This window comes from Crassostrea angulata, chromosome 9 (genome assembly GCF_025612915.1).
Source record: "Crassostrea angulata isolate pt1a10 chromosome 9, ASM2561291v2, whole genome shotgun sequence".
NCBI classification, from domain to species: Eukaryota; Metazoa; Mollusca; class Bivalvia; order Ostreida; family Ostreidae; genus Magallana; species Magallana angulata.
The window spans coordinates 9,573,546-9,593,187 of record NC_069119.1 but is presented as its reverse complement, the minus strand read 5'-3'; the positions used below and the strand labels follow the sequence as shown (position 1 = coordinate 9,593,187).

Here is a 19,642-nt window from a genome sequence, read left to right as displayed (position 1 = left end):
TTGTGATTTTATTCTAAAAAGGCTTTTTTCGCTAAATAGGTAATTTTCGATTACGTAAACTAAAACAAATTACAACGATTGTAGTTATTTCATGACCTTTGCCCAAATAAATATGGTTTTCATGTGTCTACCTAATACCAATATCAAAACAACAGACAATTATGATTCAGATATTTACCTTGATGTATATACAAAACTAAATAGACTTTTGTTTGTTTGGCGTAGTTGTCATGGCCGTTTAATCAAATGTGCAAAAATTAGATAAGTACATGAATATCAGATAGATATCAGTCAGATATATAGTACATGTACATCAGATAGATTTCATACATGTACATTGAACTCGACATGCGCCGTTCAAACAATATGGCAGCATATATCAAATATATATATGTAATATACAATATTAGAAATACTCTCTTGACCCGAGGAGCCTGGAAAAAACAGTGCCCCACGGAGACAGTATTCTAATCAAAATTATGCCAAATGGATCACGGACACTGTCACGTGAACCATCCGCCAATACCAGGCGGCAATTTTGACAACAATGACACCTGTAGATATGATACATAAGAATGTCTATACTTGGACATTCTAGATTCAGATATATGTATATGATATATAATAAGATAGATAAGTAAACGGACCATGACTTGCAAGAGATATATCAGCTAGTATATTTTCAGGATAGGTGCGAGAGGAAGATGTCACAAACTGCACAATAGCATTTTTCAGGGAATTTATGTATATATTGTTACCCAGATCTGACAAATGCACACCATCTAATCTAAATAATCTCTTTTGAGTTATGTGGATATCTGGATATTTGATAGATGCACCATTAAGCTTTTTCAAAACAAATGTTGCAATGGCACTATTTATTCTACGCCTAGAGTTTTCACCTTCAATGGTTGATAAAGACTGCCTCCAATTACTTTAGGTAATATATGTGACCATACAATGAGAGTGTTTGGCAAGAGGTCTGCTATTTGAGATAAAGTTAGTTTCATGAATTTTTGAATACCTTTTAGGGTATTTTGAGGGTCCCCAATATTATTACCACCGCAGTGAATTATCAAAATGGTTGTTTATTAGCTATTAACATACTTGACACAGTTGTATACAAGTACTCCCAAACCATTCCCCTTCTACCATTCCAATTAATGGTAAAGTGGTTTAATCCAAGGTTTAACTGATTTGTGGTCTCTGCATATTTATGTGCCCAATGAATAATAGATGAGCCAATGATCCAAACTGAATCTGAAATTTATGTATGATTTATCAGCATAAAACTAAAAATACTATTAACATGGTCTTATGTAGGATTTGAAAGCCGAGGAACTCCATCTACCCATGTGCTTGATTTGTATTTCAGAAACCCCTTTTAAGTACAGGTAAGTTGCACCTCCAATCCTAAATGAGTGCGACTTGAATGAATTTGTAGGTACCTCTAGGAATTTTAAGGATTTATACAGCATGGATTAAAATTGATATTGAGTCAATGGTTTAGTATTGCAGTGGGCAAATAGATGTGTTGCTTGAATGCATTGCCTATGACTTTGAAATTTTTGAAAAATTTGAAACATCAAAAAAGAATCTGGTGTTTTGGGTATTCTAATGGATGAACCGTTACCAAATTGATCTGTTTTTGAGCAACCCACAAAAACTATAAACTCATCCTCCAACATTTGAACATGATTTCTTTCCAATGCCACTAGCTCACTTACTCTCAATAAAGCAAAAAATGCAATGAGAAATGCTGACTGAAATAAATGTGCTTCATATGAAGAAATAGTTAAATGTGGTATGATACTGGTAATTTGTGTTAATAAAGACAATGTAATTGGTTGTCTAATGTCCTGAGTTCTGCATGACCTTTTAAATCCTGCTAACAACTTTTTGACCAAAAAGGATTCCGTAGCATTCTGCCAACCATGTAAATTTACAACAAAACTCAAACCAGCCATATAAGATTTTGCTGTTGAAAATGCAAATCCAGATTCCTTCATATAAGCTATAAACATTACTATATGATCTATAGGTGGTGGCCACAAATGCTCAAAGGAAGCTTGAACTCTGAAATTAAAAAATGCTTGGATGCCTTGTTTATAAACTTTACTTGAGTTTTCAGATATACTGGCTTCTAACAGTTGATCTATAGTTGATGAATAATCTCCCAAAATGGAGCAGGAATTTGACATGGAAAATTGTCTGCTGTAGGAGCCAACTGTCGGAATCTTGACCACTGAAAGCGAGAAATAGCATCTGCTATATTGTTATTTTTTCCCGGAACATGTATAGCTCTAACCTGGATATTATAACTAAGGGTATACAATACCAACGCTCGAATTAAAACCATGACCCTGTTATTTTTTGAAGACTTTTGATTAATAATATGAACTAATGATTGTCAATATGTAACAATAACTTTTTAGCATAGAGTTGTTCTGCCCAAATAAAAACTCCCAAAACAATAGGCACAAGTTCAAGAAAAGTAATATCTTTTGTTGTCTCATAAAACCAATGTGAAGGCCAAGCCAAATAACACCACTGACTGCCAAATATAACCCCACACCCTTTTGAACCTGAGCTATCTGTATAAAATTTGAGTGTCTCATCTTGCCATGTCAAAGATGGAAAAGGGGTTAAGCCATTAAACTTTGTAAGAAATTCTACCCACATTTCTAAATCCAATCTGATTTCTTTTGAAATTCTTATGAAATGGAAAGATTTTTTACCTCCTGCTAAAGCCGCATATACACGACGACAAAATGCTCTTCCTGAGGGCAAAGCTTTAACCACAAATGCAAGTGACCCTGCTAATGACTGTAATTTTTTAACGGTGACCTTTTTACAACTTAAAGCATCATTAATTTTTTCCAAAAGTTCAGTAACTTTATTTTTTGGAATGAAAATAGTTCTTGAAACTGTGTCAATGCCTAATCCTAAGAAACAAATAGATGTGTACATGGACCTTCTGTTTTTTCTGGAGCTAATGGGATCCCTAAAATTTCAGATAACTTTATCATATGAGCCATTAACATCTCACATTCAGCTGTGTTTGCTCTACCTGTAAATAAAAAATCATCTAAATAATGAATGATCCCCCTTGAATTTGACCTTTGCTGCAGCTCCCAGTGAAGGAAGGAAGAGAACATCTCAAATAATGAACATGAAATTGAGCAACCCATTGGCAAGCATTTGTCCACATAATATGAATTTAAAAACTTGAAACCTAGCAAGCAGAAATCTTCAGGACAGACTGGCAACAATCGAAAAGCACTTGAAATGTCCATTTTGGCCATTAATGCACCCTCCCCCATCTCCTGAATCAGTGACAAGGCTTGATCAAATGTAGAGTACGACACTGAACAATATTGCTGACCAATGTGATCATTGATACTATTACCCACTGGGTGTGATAAATTAGAAATCATACGCCACCCCCTTTGCTTTTTGGGGAGGATACCAATAGGATTACACCGCAAATTTGAAATAGGTGGACAGGGAAAGGGGCCTAAAATTCTACCCAATTTTATTTCTTTACTTATTTTTTCATGTAACTCAACAGCATGTTCCTCTGCAGATATCATGTTTTTAAATTCAACCTTTTTTCTAATGCCTGTATATTGAAGTGAAAACCCATTTTTAAACCCATTTGATAGAACTGTTGCTATTTCTTTGTTAGGGTAATTTACCAGTAAAGAATCGAAGTTATATGTATTGATTGGAGTGCTGCCAATATCCCATAATTTATGTAACAAGTTACATGTAGGTTTGCCGTCCTGTGGTTTGTTGTCGATTCCTGAAAAATTTGTTGTTGGAATTACAATTTTCCGAACGAGCAGGTGCATTTTTGGGAATTTGATTAGATTGATTATTTTTGAAGCAGTTAATGGAGGGATGATATGCATTACATGTGATGCACTGATGCAAATACTTGCAATATTGTTTCTGACAAACACCTTCATAATTGTAGGCATAACATTTCAAATACCTACAAGTTGACTGATTTGACAATTGGGTTTTATTAACTGTTTGCATGTAAAACAACCATAGTTCAGCATCAATAGATCCCCAGTTTAAAGAGGAGTCTACAGACTTCTTTAAGCGAAATTGCACATCATAATCCAACCAACCTGAATTGTTACGAGCAGCCCCCCTTTTAATTGTTGACATATACCTCAAGAGTGAAATGGCTTGTAGTGGATGTTTTTCTAAGTATATAGAAGCATATATGAAAAATGCATCCATCCATTGCGAGAAGTTTGTAATTTTTGTTTCTTTATTGTTTGGTTTGACCTGAAAAACACCCCCCTCGAAAACAATTTGATTTTGCATTTCTGTGCAAGGCTCTTGAAGCAACAATTTGTTTAAATGAACAAATTCGCCATTCCAAATTTTTTCGTTGAGAGCTTGGGATACATGGGATCCCAGTATAGAAGTAACACTGTTAAATGGGTTTGGCGTGTCAATATTATTTTCCAAATAAATTTCTGTACCTTGATTCATGGGAACATGTGACGACAACGCACTTGGTGCGTCTGGGGTGGGGTTAACTATGGGCGGCATGTTGTGAGGAATCATCCCGCTCCGTGACATTCCCTGACCTGCTTCAGTTGACGCCTGTGTCGCTGGTGTCGTCGGATCCGCAGGTGTTGGAGGAGTCGCTTGTGTCGGAGGAACGGGCTGTCTCACTTGACCTCCTCGACGATTTCCGCGACGACCTCGTGCCAATACACTACTCGAGGCAACTGTATTTGTTCCATTTGGCACGGCTGCGTATGGGCTTCTCGCCTTAGATGCCCTTTGGTTCCTTACCCTCAGCATGATATTGTAATAATATACCGGTATAAAGTAATAAAACTCGCCGATTAAAACCATAAAACTTGATTATTTCTTTAGTTGATTTTTTGTGACTGACTCAGGGAATAGTTGAATATAAAAGGAAGAGCTTAACGCGCACGCTCCAAGACCAGGAAGTGTAGAGTTATTGCCCTTGAATTAACATTACTAGAGTTATAGTTCTTGCCCCAAACAATATGCTTAACTGCATGAAATAACAGGGTTTATCCATATTTGATAAACCTAATTAACTACCAAAGACTGGTATAATCATTTAAAAACAACATGAAGGATTTTGCAGCGACGTAAAGAATGGGGATTTTTGACGTCGTACATTGCACCGCCTCACAAAACTTGTTGTTACTAATTATTCGTTTTCTGAAAACAAAAAAAAATGCACCACAAATATGAATTTTTGGGCATGAAACTAAAGAGAAGTCTATTTAAATTGCAGGGAACAAATTTTAAGCTATGTGTTCTGTCTACGCTATTGTGGGACAACCCTGGTACACCATTTACCCTAGAAAAAAAAAACCTCTTGTGTTGGTTTTCATCTGAAATGCTGAAATGTTGTAACCAGTGATAACGAGTGTAATGATAAAACTATTACGTAATTACTTCTAATGTAAATATCAGACAAATGTAGATTGTAACATCAGACTTGCAACTATGCAGTTTAGGCTTTATATTATCATTATTGCATATTTCTGTAAGGATTAAATATTGTATAAATTAAACGAGGTTTTTCCACATAACTAAATACTCAGGTAAAGATTCTTTTTTGCACTTATTGAGTTAACTAAAACAGGTACCGATTGTTTCTTTCCAGGTTATCTTTCTTTCATCCGTTGCAATACGCCATTTTTTGTCAACACTTTTGTCCCCTGCTGAACATTAAAAAATGTCAGTGAAACACGTTGTGTTGAAGATAAATTTGTTTTTCCTTTTATTTTAACAGTTTGTTTGATCAAAGACTTGTTTCTGTTAGACGAAAAATTCTTTCCAGCAACACTTCAAGAAATCTTTTGATTTTACAATAAAAGGCAGGTCTTATTCCTCCTAGCAGAGCATGTTTTATTATATCTGACATTTTTCACAGGCTGATTAACTGTCAAGCAGTAGGCCCGATATCAAAATATAAACTGAAAGAGAAATGCATCGATGATACAAAAGAAAATTATTTATAATTAATAGCTCATCAAAGTATATAAAACTTAAAACATATTACAGGGAACCATGCATTCCGACAAGTGTTTATAAATCCGAACATAAGATATTGTTGTATTAATTAAAAAATATTTTCAAAACCCTGCATGATACGGACAATTAATTTGGTATCACTCATGATATCTTAAACATACTTTTACTCTCATTAGTAATGGGAATATGCCGAAAACAGTTCTGTATGAAAAAGATATTAGAGAGTTTCGAGGCCCGTGAGGGCCGAGAACTGGCTGAGATTTTTTCATACAGTGTTAGAGACATACTGTAAACATATTATATTTGGCGTGTACGATATTTTTGCGGAAATCAGCTTTTTAACAAGTTGGCGGGGATTTGAATTATCCTTTCCTAAATGTGACTATTCTTATACATAGGCATGGCATTTAGCAATGTACCTGGTTTAGCGGAAGCTGCATTCCGCCAAAAACGCTAAATAGAATACACAGCCAAATGTAATACGTTTACAGTATTTCGTACTTAAAACACTGTCATTGAATTTCATTATTGATTTACTTGTACCTGAGACATTCCCATTTTGAAGGATATCAATACTGTAACCACTGGTAACGGTCTGATACTGAGAAGCTCACTCATATTGGACTGTAACAGGTGCTCGAATAAAGGAATGACACCACAGCTAATTTTATTCTAATCGTTGAGCTGTAAGTATCTTATCATTTACCTAAGGCTATCCTTAAAACAATGTTAGTTTGGAATGGCCGCCTGGAGGTTTCAAGACCCAGAAGAGGGAAAGAGGATTTTTTTTAACATTTCAAACTTGAAGTTTAATTAATTAATTAATTGACGATTTGCAGCTGCAAATAATTAAAAATGATGTATTGTAGTTCAATTACATTAAGCGCAGACTGACTTCGTTGAAAGTTCACAGTAAGCAAAGTTTTAACCAAAATAAAATTTGATGGAAAATTATTGAATCGCGGAAATAAGTACTCGCGTAAAATAAGGAATCTACAGTATTGTCTGAAAAATGTTTGGCCGGAAAATTGTATGGAAGCACTGGGCAGTAGATTGAAGTATGTTCAAATTCATGATCTTCGGGATTTGGAGTCAGAATGGGGGGTACTTTTTACATTTTTTTGCATAAGAATACAAGTATGTATTAATAAAATTTCAGATGTAATTATCAAGAACCCTTCAAGAACTACAAAGTTATTATTTTCATGTGATATTTAATACAAACATCGTGAAAATGTTACACAGCGTTAATGTTTTATTTTTCAAAACCACTTGACAATTATGAGACTTCATAAAGGTTCAAATTTTGATGTTGGTTAATTTTCTCAAGAACTGATATGCTACGACACGTTATAAAAAAATGAAAGCATTCTGACATCGTGCAGTTTTTTAGTTGTACAAAATGTGATCTTTTGACCAATACTAGAGCTTCATGGAAAGCTTCAATACTAAAGAGAAAATTCAGTTTAAACTTACTTTGTTAAGACCATTACCCTTGAAACTGATACGGGGGTCTCTGGTAAAGTTTTTTTTTTTTTTATAAACTAAAGGCTATAAAAAGAATCCTAAAACTCTGATACTATAATAATTTATGATAATGAAAATATTTATCAAAGCATTCTGATGAAGTTTTCATTTGAAATTGTTAATTAAGACATTTTAAACAACACTAAAGCCCAAGGTTCAACATTTAACTTGCAAAAATGTTACGTTTTCTTCACATTATTAACCTTTAAAAAGAGATAATTTACTATATGCCCATATATTCTTGAAAATGACTGTAAGATGGTTTTGATCACAGCTACATGCATAACCATTATTACTCAGGTGAACAATCTGGTCCTCGGTCCTTTCATTAAGCAATGAAAAGAGACAAATTTTGGATAGAAAGGTTTATTTTGATTATTCTGAAAAAACAGGTTAAATGAAACACGACGTCGTGCATGGTCTTTCGTCGACTTCCGATTCTGGGGCCCCACTCTAGTTTCTAATGTCAAAGGAGGAAATTCGGTCGACGCGGCTCGAGCCTCGTTCCCGTTGCGCCGCCAGCTCTATAAAGGTTACCGTCCACCATCAGGTGAGAATTAAGGAGGATTTGAGAAAAAAGTGACATATGACCGATCAAATGTTCGTTTGTTTGGTTAAAATCCCTCCTTGAAAGCTTCCATGATGATGTCTTTTTTGCTGGAGTCTTCCTCCGTGACAAACTTAACCCATTCGCTGACAATGTCTTTTAATGGGACGTGTTGGTTGTCTCTGTTGTAAAGAGAAAACGCTTTTCTGACCAGAGCCTCGTTTTCGTGTCCAAAAGCTTTGAATGCGTAGACGAACTCATCTTCGTCAATGGTGCGATCCTTGTTCGTATCAATGACGTCGAAGATGCAATCAAAGCATGCTTGCATTTCCTTGATAAATCCGGCTTTGTCTTTCTTGTAAGATTCCGTTAACTGCTGCACGAACTCGCTCTCCGAGATTTCCTTTCCAGCCCCAGTTCTAAAGATGTATTTGTTCCACCAGTCTTCAAAATTGACCTGGACACCTTTGGCTTTGTCTCCAACCAGCTCGTGAAGGTTGGTGAATTTGTTCCTGGACTCCTCGACGTCCTCAATGGAGATTTTGCCATCATGGTTGACGTCCAGAGAGTTGTACCAGATTTTCCATTTCTTATTCAGGTAATCCATTTTGATTTTAAGGAAGAACTGTAAAAAAAAAATGAAAAACAAATGTTAAATGTCACATGATTAACGTGCGATTCATGACGTTTAATTGTAACTTTGTGATCTACTTTTCTTTTTCTTATTTATTTCGTTAATCCTGAAATGGTAATTTTTTGCATGAGCTGCAATTTTGTATAAATGCATACACGTACGTACATATTTTCCCTCTGGCCATTCAAATCCGAGACTAAACACTATACTTGCATGAGTTAACGTTCAACCCAATGTCAATCGGAACCTTTCCGGTGTTTCCGTCAGGGCCCGGAAAGTATTTTTCCGAGCGATGCCGGAAAAGCCCAAGAAGTTCCGATTGATCCAATGTATCAAACCTTTGTAATTTCAGAGTTCATATATCAACCGACCTGAGCTTATATTCTAAACAAATAACAAGGTTATTGTTCGACCATACCTCTGTAGGAATTACCGTACATTAACTGCGAAGTGAAGTGATATAGCTTTAATTATATGCCAGCTTTGAAGTGTAAAGAGGCCTATGATTATCTCGCATGATTAAAATTTGCAACGGGTAAACATTTAAAAACCATAAAATGCCGTTAATGATAGTACTTAGTAAATATCATTGCCCAGAATTCGATAAAAGTACATTATAATCAACATGCTTTTACGGGTTTTGATTTTTTTAATCTTACACTATTTTAACGAAAATATGTGTTCTTATTTTTTTTGGAAATGTAAAAACTATAATAAGTCCTAGAAGGATTCAAACTCGTGATTTACATATGCGGAGATCAAGCTCCAACCAACTGAGCTACGGTGTTTTTAAGTAACAATTTTAGCAAAGGAAAAAAATGATGATAATATGATGATGATACATTATTTTATTTTTTATTTCGATAGGAAGTACGTCCCAGTGTGGAGGTGTTAAAACTTTAATTATACAACTGCATTACAATTTTAATTGTTTTTCTTTTTCTTACCTTTTTTGTAATTGTATACTGGATAATACGTCTAGTGTTTGATAGCAAGGATCCTTTGTTTTGCTGAACAAATTATATTAACAATTAATAAGTATATTTTGGGTGGGTTTTTTTCTCTGCAACATATGGGTTTTTATTTCGACAGTTTACACAGCATATATTTATTTATAGCACGTGTTGAATAACTACATGTATGCAAAAGCCAATGTGGCATTTTTGCACTAGTCTGAAGTGCAATTTCTAAATGATCTACACGTGGATTCATATTTTTTTTTCAAGAGGTGTCTGCGGTGTATTTTCGGTAATTTTAATTGGTGAATTTAAGAAAATTGATTTTTCCAGTAGCAAAATAACAACATACCATTTGTATAATAATAGGATTCTGAATTGCCTTGTGCAGTAAGTCGGGAGTTTAACCCCTGCAAAACACGTAGGTCATGCATGAAATGCAGGTGCGTGTTGACAACGAGGATGAAAAAAGACAGGACAGTTTGGAATCGTGTACCTTAAGAGGGCTTCATGACAGTATCCATTTTTGTACTATATTAATTTTCTTCTTTATAAAATCATTTTAAAGTTAAATTATGTTTTTAGAAAATGATAGATAATACTTTATTACGTATGTAAAAATCCAGGGTAGATCTGATTACTAACTTATAGATCACCCAGCCTGCTTAATAATCGAAGGCCCGTGCTCTGGCCGGCACTAGAACGATAAAGAATTATCGCCAGTTAAAGGGGCATGGTCACGATTTTGGTAAAAAATTATTTTTTCGATTTTAATGTTTATAATGCTTCAGTAAGGTATTTTTAATAGACAACCAAAATTTGAGTTCATTTGTTGAGTTAAAATCGAGTTACAGAGCTTACAATTCTTCGCTATGTAAACAAAGCTTTTGTTTACGTTTTGAATGTTGAAGTGAAAATTCCAGTTTTAGACCTAAAATGAATGAGTTAATCGTTAGGAACTGTTTTTTTATGCTTAAAATAAATAAGAAGATAGACAAATAGGCTTGAAAAAGATTATTTCACTGGTATATTGAACCTATGTAAACAAAAACAGGGCACGAGCCTTGTTTACCTGACGAAGAACTGTGAACCCTGTATCTTGCTTAAAACTCATCGACTGGCACCGAAATTTCATTTGATCGTTAAGAAATGCATTTTTAAAGCATTATAAATAATAAAAACAGAAAAATAAAATTTTACCAAAATTGTCACCATGCCCCTTTAAGGTGGAATTCTCACAAAAGATATAATTCAAATTGATATTTCTAAAAGATCTCTTTAGAAATACGATTCGTCTATTGAATGATCAATAAAGAACGTTATCATGATTATGATGTCAATGTTTTGGTACTTCTCTCAACATTTAAATACAATACACATAACTTTATTTATGTTATCAAAACATTGTGATTGTTTAATCAGAATAAGTGTCTTAACTGCCATAAATACCAAACTTCACCATTTAGTTATTGCTCGGGGTTCTCTCAACCAATAATTTGGCAACTTTTATATTCAGTTTCGCAAATCAACTGAAATAATTATTTGATCAGCAGTTTCAACGACTAAGATAAAAATTTTGAAAACTTTAACTCGGTCAAGAGTTCTCCTAGCCCTCAGCAGCAAGTGAGAGAGGATGGATCACACTCAAAATCACTGGCCACAGTTCGCGACTTAACTGAGTTAATTAAGTGCCAGCATTCAAATTACTTGATTTTTATTACAAAAGCTATATAGTCATTTAGCTGCAGGTCTAGATCGGTAGCTCTACGGGAAATTCCTGATTGACAAAGAGTTGAACTTTATATGTCCGCACATGCTAAAAAGTGCAATTTACGGCGAACAAAAATGAGCACTGGTTAGATTCAGTCTTTTGCACTTAATATTTAGCACAATTCGTGAAATACTTTAATATGAAATTTTAATGAATTTAAAGACATTTTACTTTCAAAATTTCTTTTTTCTTTAATATGAAAATTAATTTTTAATTGATTTTATTCGCCTTGTAAGTTATTCTTTAAACCAACTGCGGATAGCAAAATCGATCGCACTGTGAAATATTGGGGAGTTACTGACACATTTGAGTAAAGTGGGGAATTCAGTATTAAAATGTCCCTAGATTTATTTGTTTCAAATATACTTGATTGGCATATGATTTGTTTAAAGAAACTAGAGAAAAAAGTGAAAAAAACCCCAAAACAGATCACATATTTTTGTGCTTAATGAATTGCAAGTTTTTTTTTGGCATGTGTAAGTGTAGCATTGGCGGCCTCTCAACCCGAACAGACCAGTAGAGTTATGGTCAGCAGCAAAGTTAAATTCGGAAAACACACATTATGTTCTTTTTACGCATGTAAAAAGAGAGAGAGAGAGAGAGAGAGAGAGAGAGAGAGAGAGAGAGAGAGAGAGAGAGAGAGAGAGAGAGAGAGCGAGAGAGAGCGAAAGAGAGAGAGAGAGAGCGAAAGAGAGAGAGAGAGAGATTTCGCTTCTGGGGGAGAAAAATGGTTTTATTCGTATCTTTTGAGTTCTAAGTTAAAACACTTGCACGTATACAATACAAATGTACGAAAGCTGTTTCTGAGAGAGAGAGAAACAGAGAGAGAGAGAGAGAGAGAGAGAGAAACAGAGAGAGAGAGAGAGAGAGAGAGAGAAATTTTTTTTTATTGATTTCTTAAAGACGTAACTGCAGAAATGTCTTCATTTTGGCCAATTTCAGAAAAAAAGAAAAAGGTTTTCCTTGATTCGGTTGTCTCAAGTTTAACGACCAATCGCGCAGTATTACAAGCACATCTATCCGTGTCATTACAGACACGGGAATAACAAAAATCCTCACAAATAGGAAAACACATAAATATTTTATTTATAAATAATAATAAAAGAGTCTGGTGAAAAACCAATAAGATGTGAGGGTAAAGTGGAGAACAAAGACTCGGGAGATCGGCCGACCGCTCTCTATCGTGTGTCATGACGTCATAATTACGTACTCTGCGAGTTGATTGGCAAAAAAAAATAAAAGTAGAAATTTACGAAATAAAATTAGTTTCCATCAGAGTAACATAAACTCATGCGTTATTCTACATCATGGTCCGACAGTTTCCTTTCAACAGGGAATAATAGGAAATAAACATATTTTTTCTCTCTAAATTAAAATTTATATTTATAAGAATTTTTTTTTAAAAAGTTTTTTTTTTCTTCCATTGAGAATTTAGACTCCGGTTTTAAAAGCTTCGAGAACGATGTCACGTTTTGAGCTGTCGTCACTGGTGACGAATTGCACCCAGGCGGACACGATGTCACGAAGTGGTACGAGTCCATCCTTGGCGTCAAACAAGGAGAAGGCCTTTGTCACAAGGTCTTTATTTTCATGTCCGAATGCCTTCCACGCAAAGATAAACTCGTCCAGCTCGATGGATCTGTCCTTATTCGTATCAATGACGTCAAACATCATATCGAAACATTGCTGCATGCGGTCCCGGAAGGCGGCTTTGTCCGCGTTGTAAAGTCCGCCAAGGTAGGCCAGGAACTGTTCCTCGGAGATCTCTTGGTTCTCTGTGGTCAGGATGTAGGTGGTCCACCACTTCTTCATGTCGTTTTTGACCGACTCGGCCTTGTCTCCAAGGAGATGGTGGAGGTCGGTGAATTTGTTCCTGGATTCTTCCACGTCTTCCATGGAGATCTTCCCGTCATGGTTAACGTCCAGAGACTTGTACCACATCTTCCATTTCTGTGTCAGGTATTCCATCGTTTTGGTTTTGATATCTGTTAAATAAAAATAAAAAAAATCAATATTCAAAAAAAGAGAGAAATCTTAAATTTAAAGGCCTGAATTTTTGTAAAGTTTTGAAATATATATCATTGTATTGTATGACTATTTGTAAAAAATCTTTTCTTCTTCTATTTTTAGATTATGCATAGATCCATCATTGTGTTCTTTTTATTTAGATGTATCATCATCAAAGACATGAAATCTACATTATGTACCTTGAAGAGTAAAACATTTTTTGCTTGTAAATTTGACATCGTTATTTTTTTTGTATGTTAGGTTAGTCTATTTGTGTATTCACATCTCTAAGCTGAGAATAATAAAAGCATCAGAAAACAGGAAAAAGCATGTGATCATGATTGTGATGCCGAGTGCAAACACCTAGTATGCAGTTTTGGAAGCGGTGCACTCTACAACATATTATTGCACAAGGTATTAATGCGCACTAATCTAACTAAATACTTCATAAGCATATATTAATTACACATTGGGTCACCTCTTTCATAAATACTTAACGAGGCCGCATATCAGCACTTTTTGCATTCGCGGCATATCTTCTGCCTACTTAATACACACCAGAGTTAATCTGGAACTACTTTTGTGACGCTACAGCGCAATTTTACATATGGTTCTTATTTCAACATCCGCAAGGTGAAAACGAATTCCTCAATCTATCGTAACTAGAGGAAGGACAGAGCCTTGAAAATCATGTCCCATGCCAAATAAGAGCTGAGACACAAACATGCATTTGATTCAAAACACATGGGCACAATATCGGTTATCCCTATGTAAAAAAAAACCTTTATGAATATTCATCGTATTATTTAAGAACACATGGGATACAATATCGGTTTTCTTCCTGAATAATTATCGTATGTTTTAGAAACACATGATACTTAAGAGCTATGGTTTTGTTTATCTAGGTGTGAAATGCAAACGTCCATGAGGACTTTAAGAAAATGAAACACAGGCGCTGAGATTTATGAATATTCATAATCAGATTTAATATGATACAGCATCTGCCTTTTAAGTGAATGCATGTTTACATTGCGATGAGTTCGTTTTTCGAAATAAACAAAAATGAACAATGAATGTTTTTTTCTTTCACACTGATAATATCTACCAGCGTAGCGCAGCATGTTTTATCGTCAACTAGTCACCACACACTGAATTTGAAAACTGAGCTTTTACCATTCTATTTAGAATGCATTTTGTGAAAAATTTAAACCGGTATCAAGATGTATATTGAATTACATCAATACATGTATTTCAATGCGTCTTGTACTATTTTGAAACAATGATTTAATTAAAAAAAATAAAATATATATTTCGCTATTCAAATATAGAAGATGTGAAAATCTTCTCCCTTTTTCTATCGCAATTGCCTAAATCTCGGTTAACCTAACATCCCATTGTTTATGTCTAGCTTTATATAGTAATCAAAACAGTAGATTTCCACCTCTGCTTACTCATTAAATACTTCCATGCTCGCGCACTGGCCATGGTCGCCCATGACTACTTACTGATCGAGTTCATTACTTTGACATCAATATAGAAACCATGACCCCAATGAACCAGCCAGAACAAAACACCATACGCCAAAATTACCCCCACATGCAAAGGTATGCCATATATACGCGATCAAATGCTAGAGGCAATCGCAAACTTTTCGGTCCTTTCCGACAACGCTCGGAAATTCCGAGCAGTGCCGAAAAGGCCCGAGAAGGAGCGATTAATGCTGTAGTAATGCTTAAAAGTACTCGTAATTATATATACATGTAGTTAAGAGGTGTTTGCTGCATTCTACATATTATTAGTCTCTAGATAGACGAAATTGCTAGCAGACTGTACATATAACAGTTTACTTAATGAATATCAACTGCATAAAAATACATTTTTGCATTTTAAAATAATACTGACATATCAACTCCTTATTCTAATAATAGCAATTTAAAATTTTGCCTTCTGTATATATAACTACAATGTATTAGTTTAAATGCCGTGAAATATAAGAAACCACATTAAAAAGAACCTAACAAAGACGGACATTTTTGAGACGATTGTTAAAATATATGTAAAATAATAGAATGAAAGTACAGTAAAATACACTTATAACGAAGTGCCATGGACGGGCATTTTTGCTTAGTTAAAAACGTAGTTTGTTATATCCGTCAGCATTATAGTATGTTTCAAACCCACGGGGAATGAAATTCACTTATAAGAGTCAATTCATTATAAGCGTGCTCGTTATAATGCGTGTTTAACTGTACTCTAGATTTAATAGTTTTGTCCCGTATTCTGACTCGACAAATAATTACAAAGCTAAAAATAATTACGTCTGTAAGCTATTCTCTCATAGTTCCCTTTTTTAATTTTTGTATTGTTAAAGAAGCAATAATTACTGTTCAGTACGATAAACGTTCTTAGAACATAAAAGAAGACATAATAAAGATAATTTTATAAGAGGAAGAATTTGAATATTAGACAAGTCTTTCATACCTGATATTGATTTTGGTAAAAATTGTATACATTGTAAATTTCTGTACTATTTATCATTTTCCCTATCAAGAAGCTTTGTATATCAATCCACGGATCAAAGACTTTTTTCTCGAGGTATGTTAAAGATCTAATTAATGGTTGCTTCGGAGGTAGGGGATGTTTGTGAACTATGCCTGTTTTTGGTAATTATATTACGTGTATATGAATTTAAGAAGTCTAGATTTTCCTTTATTAAGAGAGGGAGTGTGATCATTCTATTTCTTCCTCCATCTTGCCAAATCAAGAGTTTCTTATCCGCTCCGCTCTTAAAAGATAGTTATGCAGAGCGGAGTTTCTGGTCCGCTCCGCTCTTGAAAAATATTTATGTTGAGCGGAGCGGACCAGAAACTCTTGACTTTGGATGATGTCCCTCCGCTAGCTAGATCAGCGCTTGATATTCTTATTTGAGTTTCATCAAGCAAGATTCTTAAAAACGTAAAAAAAAAACCCACCAGGTAATACAACAAATAATTGAACCCCCTTAATACACCGCACTGAAATAACCAGTGCAAACAGTTTATCTATTAATTAATCATAACTAGACATATGTATTATCTGCTAAGAAATAGACGATAACACACTTATATTTAAACACATTTTCTCAAATTTTATAAAACAAACACCGCGATTTATTACTATGCAGTTAATCAAAATTACTAATATTCTAGTCTAAGCAAGCAAAGCTATATATCATGATGTTTTTTTTTGATAATGAAAAATGGATATGGAATTAAAAAACAATGAACAAAGCATAAAAAAGCGGAATACTATTGCATTGGACAAATTTTTTAACGTACGCAGGGGGATCTGCATTTGCAGAACATTGTTCGCTTAGCGCATCAACAATTTAGGAGTTACGGCAGATTTCGTGATATCTTGCTTCGCAGTTTCAAATTGATAGTAAAGTTTGCAAATACTGTGGAGCTGATTTTACAATTATGGCATTAACGCTTCTCGACTTTATGCAGATTAATTTGATTTTTTTTTTTTGAATTTTTGTTTACAAAAAGAGGCGCATTTATTTTTCGTTTGAATCCGGTATTATACTTGCTAGCGCAGTGTTAGCCACCAGTAATTGTGTGTAAGAAATAATAGGGCGACTGGTGATGGCCAACAGATATGCATTATAAAGGTGCAAGGTATTGTTATTCCAAACAACTCAATTGTTGGCAGAAACGCTCGCTGTGACGTCATTGTAAAAAGCTGCAAGTCGGTCAAAGCCTGCACATGTAGACACATGCTGTTGAAAGAGACGTTGCAGTTCCTATTGCACGCCGCGCCACAGCCTTGAAATGCTGAGGAAACAAGCGATAAAGCTAGGCGAAGCAAACATCCATCTACAGTCTAATTGGATGCACAACTTACCCAAAATTCTTCGTTGTCCTCATAAATGGATACGAATCCATTTTTTTTTCACCCAGAAAGGGTCCGAATGTTTATTTGCTAGGGCGTCCAAGGCCTATTTTTTGGTAAGTTTACTAACTGAATTTAGTCTAAATTCTCCGGGGGAGGGGAGGGGGCTTCCGTGTATCCCCTGTCCATGTGCTTGGATGACCCATTTATTATGAGTACTATGTTCATACATGTATCACCATGCTATCGGAATGATTGCATTGTGATGCTGGGTTCGGGCGACATTTCTAAATAATTTCCTTTCCAATGAATGTTTATCTCAGTATAATGAGTTAAGAAGTAGATATTATCTTGTTACATTATGTCAACGAATTAAATTACTAAAATGGCAATAAAATAAAAAAATAATTTCTTTTTAAATGGCCATTTTGATTTGTACATATGTATATCTATACTCGCTTTTGACGATTTATCGGATATGAGTAAAATGATGTAATTAATGGACTTTGAAACTCTCTCTCTTTTTCTCTGTCTCTCTCAAATATTTTACGTTCTTTTAACTCATATAACAAACGCATTCCAAACTTATTTTCATTCGGAAGACACATTAATACCAGTAAAAACTCTCAAACTAAAACTTCTACAAATTTCTTATGGCTCCAACTTTTAACTTAACTTCAAACAAAATCATCCCTCATCACACATCTTTCTCTATCATCTAATGCATTCATTACCGACATCATTAATTAGGACTCTTTTGTGGGTTATGGATAATAACTCTTGCGTAGATAAACGTTTATCTCTACACCATCTTGTGAAGACCCGATGCTATGGCCGCGATTCGTACAAGATCATCACCAGAAGATCTAATTACAACCATATGTCTATATGCATATAGATTCTCTGACGCACCAAGTTATCTGGTTCGACATTTACCTCGCTCAGATCATTATTACTACATATTTAGCACGTTGTACGAGTTTTAGTTGACACCAGTTGTTAGCAACTCTTTTTTGTTTCACACATTGCAAAAGTTAATTTCAACAGACATGTTAAGTCTCGCTTCAGACTGTAACTCGTTAAATACGCAATTAAACTTATTTTCATTTATGTGCTGTCTCGGCACATTTCAATTTGTGTTTTATAAAATCGCAATTTTTTCCGTGTTACTTTGCAATATGACGTTCGTTTACGTTCAATCAATATATTGTCGTCTGCTATTTTGCTATCTTGTGATTTTCATCGTATTCAGTTCAGTAATAAAATACCAAAATGGCATGTACAACAGTATGAAGTTATTCAACGAAAAAAAAAATGAGAATGTCATTCTCGTGTCTTAAAGAAATAAATTCCCCTACCATATCATCAATATGTAAAAATAGGAATTGTATGTGTTAAAAGGGAGAAGGATTATGGGTATAAGATTAGACATATAGCGAAAATTTTTATTAAATCTTTACCATAGATTCTGAAAATTGTATGCTTATGATATTATTTTTTTCTTTTTTTCCAAAAAAATTTATTCTTGGTGAGAGAAATTCGGGAAGGTGTAGATGGTTGGGTGGTTGGAGGTGCGAAGGAAGGTTACATAATTATATATACTTACGGAGTTTTTAAAATCTAAATAAAAACGTTAATCCGGATGTGTAGGTCTGGAGGAGAATTCCTGATGGCAATTGAGTTGCTGTGTCTTCGCGGCCGAATCGACGTCAACTGGTGGCTTTATGTAGGGATTGAAGATACAATATAGAACCGTTCTGAGCGGCTCAATCAATTACGACGTGGTATCAATGCATACCCACCATTCATGGTAAAACACTTAAGTAAGCCGGAGGTACCGTCAGGGGGGAAGGAAAAAATCAAAAGGGGGGGGTATGCTGATGTAGAGAAATTGATTCCGAACATATCTTATGGGCAGACAAACGGCGAAAGCCAATGAGGATAATTAATAGAATAGCCTAATTATGATGCCTATTCCCCTGCATCTACCTCACGAGATTTTAATCTTGTTGCCAATCATAGCAAGAAGTTTCATGATTGGACAGTTAACTCCCCACCCCACCCGCCTTCCAATAAACCACCCTCCTTTTTGAAGGATATTCTGGCGGAAAAAATGTGGCACTTCGCTCTTACTCCCGAGTTTATTTGGGGACAACCATATGAACCAAAAAGAAAAAAATATCGTTTGAGCTCGCTAATCAAAACAAGCCAAGGAATCTCCCATGTACTCATGCAGCCTTGGCTTCTAATTAAAGACTAAAAACGCAAAACATACGGGGCTG

At 34.9% G+C, this 19,642-nt stretch overlaps 1 protein-coding gene and 1 pseudogene across 2 annotated transcripts; both read right to left on the bottom strand.

Moving 5' to 3' along the window:
• Nucleotides 1-102: 102 nt before the first annotated feature.
• On the bottom strand, nt 103-4,836 carry LOC128162417 (uncharacterized; annotated as a pseudogene).
• A 3,086-nt stretch (nt 4,837-7,922) lies between these two features.
• LOC128164002 (sarcoplasmic calcium-binding protein-like) lies at nt 7,923-19,125 on the bottom strand. Of its 2 annotated transcripts, none has more exons than XM_052827711.1 (2): nt 18,967-19,125; nt 7,923-8,744 (listed from the first exon to the last, which is right to left on the bottom strand). In XM_052827711.1, exon 2 carries the CDS (start codon nt 8,724-8,726, stop codon nt 8,187-8,189), a length of 540 nt encoding a protein of 179 aa, XP_052683671.1. In that variant the 5' UTR covers nt 8,727-8,744; nt 18,967-19,125; the 3' UTR covers nt 7,923-8,186. The 2 variants fall into 2 exon arrangements, with proteins under 2 accessions (XP_052683671.1, XP_052683672.1); XM_052827712.1 differs by lacking the exon at nt 7,923-8,744 and adding an exon at nt 12,543-13,465.
• Between the last annotated feature and the right edge of the window lie 517 nt (nt 19,126-19,642).

What these genes read in the sequence shown, in the direction of transcription:
- LOC128164002 (XM_052827711.1), bottom strand. Translation starts at nt 8,726, where the DNA reads ATGGATTACCTGAATAAGAAATGGAAAATCTGGTACAACTCTCTGGAC.